We start from the raw sequence: 1631 nt of genomic DNA, 5'->3' as shown, positions 1-1631 counted from the left end.
AAAGCAGAGCATCTCTTGCAGTTGCTTTTACTAGAAGTTAATAGTTAAGAATCGTTAAATTATTTAATATATTTAATTAAATTAAAATTTAATAATTTTTAAGTATTAATTTCATACGAAGACATCTGTACCTAAATTTTCACTAAGAATTAAGGTGAAAACTCAGGTGCAGTCGACTTCATGTGAAAATTGATAGTTGAGAGTTGTTAGATGAAAATTTAGACAAATCAATCAAATAATCTAACGGCTCTTAATTATCAACTTCACGTGAAGTCGACTGTAACTAAATTTTCACCAAGAATTAATCAAGTTAAGTAAAGTAAGTTAATACCAGTAACAACATCCATCTCAAGAACATTGGAGATTTGAGGTCCATATCTGAATGATTGGCCACTAATCCCAGCGTTGGAGAGTGTCCCTCCCACACTCAAATACAAATAATCCGTCCAAGAAATCGGTGCAACTCCATTTTCAACGGTCTCATTCAACACATCGATCCAAAGTTGTTCTCCACCAACATCAACATATTCCCCATACACATCAATACTTATCCCTCCAACTCCCTTCTTCTTTCTCTCCCTCCTCAGGGCGGCCATGTCCACGACTACGCCGTCGCGAGCCATGGCCTGCCCACCCGTAGAGTGGCCCTGTCCTCTCGCGGCTATCGCGAACGGAACAGGGCTACTGTACGACGATTTAATCAAGTTCGCTATGTCGTCCACGGAAGCCGGATGGAACACCATTGCCGGCACTTCGTGGACTATGTTGCCAAAGTCTCTGGAAACCTTCCAGAGACTTTCGGTGTCGTTACGGAGCTTATCGGAAATGTTTTCCACGGCGGAAATCTCTTCCGCCGTCACAATTTTTCCCAAAGTGGTTATGATTATTAGAAGTAGTTTGAAGTATGTTGGAAACTGAAAAGTCTTCTCAGCCATTTTTTTCAAAAGGAAAAATTAAAGATATAATAGAATTTAGTTATTTGTGAAGAAGAAGAAGAAGATTGATGTTTATGGAGGAGTAGTGGGTGGAAGAAGGTGATGGAGGTTGGGGCTATAAATAGAAGGGAATGAATGGAAGAAGGAAGTTGCATGAGAAAGAGATAGAGTTTTGGAAAATCTACGAGTGAAGGAGGGAATCTTTGTCTTTTTAGGGATAATTGAAAACGACGTCGTATTTGTGCAAAGAATTTGGGGCTTCTCCAAAGCCTAAATGTCAAATTTCAAAGATACGATGGAAACATATCATAGATTGTATTTTATTTATTTTTTTCCCCTTAGCTTCCCCTTCCAAAACGTCATGAGCTTTTTCATGTCAAGGCAACCATCAAAAATCACATCATTTCAATGGTAAAAATTTAAATGGAGTCGACTTTACGTTAAATTGATAGCTGAGAGTTGTTAGATGAAAATTTAGTCAAATCAGTCAAATTATCTAACAACTCTCAATTATTAACTTTACATGAAGTTAATTGCACCTTTCCACCAATTTCAATACATCACTCAAAGTTTAAAAAAAAAAAAAACTGCTTAAACCATCTCAGTTTATTTTATTTAATATTTATTTATTATTGGGTATATTAAATAAAGCTAAAAATAATAATTTTTAATTAACAAATATTTTTAAAATTTAAT

General features: G+C 35.7%; 1 protein-coding gene across 2 annotated transcripts in view; it reads right to left on the bottom strand.

The window, feature by feature from the left end:
- Window positions 1–1041, bottom strand: part of LOC107643130 (cytokinin dehydrogenase 3-like) — a 7856-nt gene extending 6815 nt beyond the window's left edge. For both annotated transcript variants that reach the window (XM_016346704.2, XM_016346710.2), the window contains exon 1: window positions 332–1041. In XM_016346704.2, the coding sequence (XP_016202190.1) occupies window positions 332–935 (604 nt within the window). In that variant the 5' untranslated portion in view covers window positions 936–1041. The remainder of the gene's footprint in view (window positions 1–331) is intronic.

This window comes from Arachis ipaensis, chromosome B01, assembly GCF_000816755.2.
Source record: "Arachis ipaensis cultivar K30076 chromosome B01, Araip1.1, whole genome shotgun sequence".
NCBI classification, from domain to species: Eukaryota; Viridiplantae; Streptophyta; class Magnoliopsida; order Fabales; family Fabaceae; genus Arachis; species Arachis ipaensis.
This window is presented reverse-complemented; position numbering and strand designations above follow the sequence as displayed.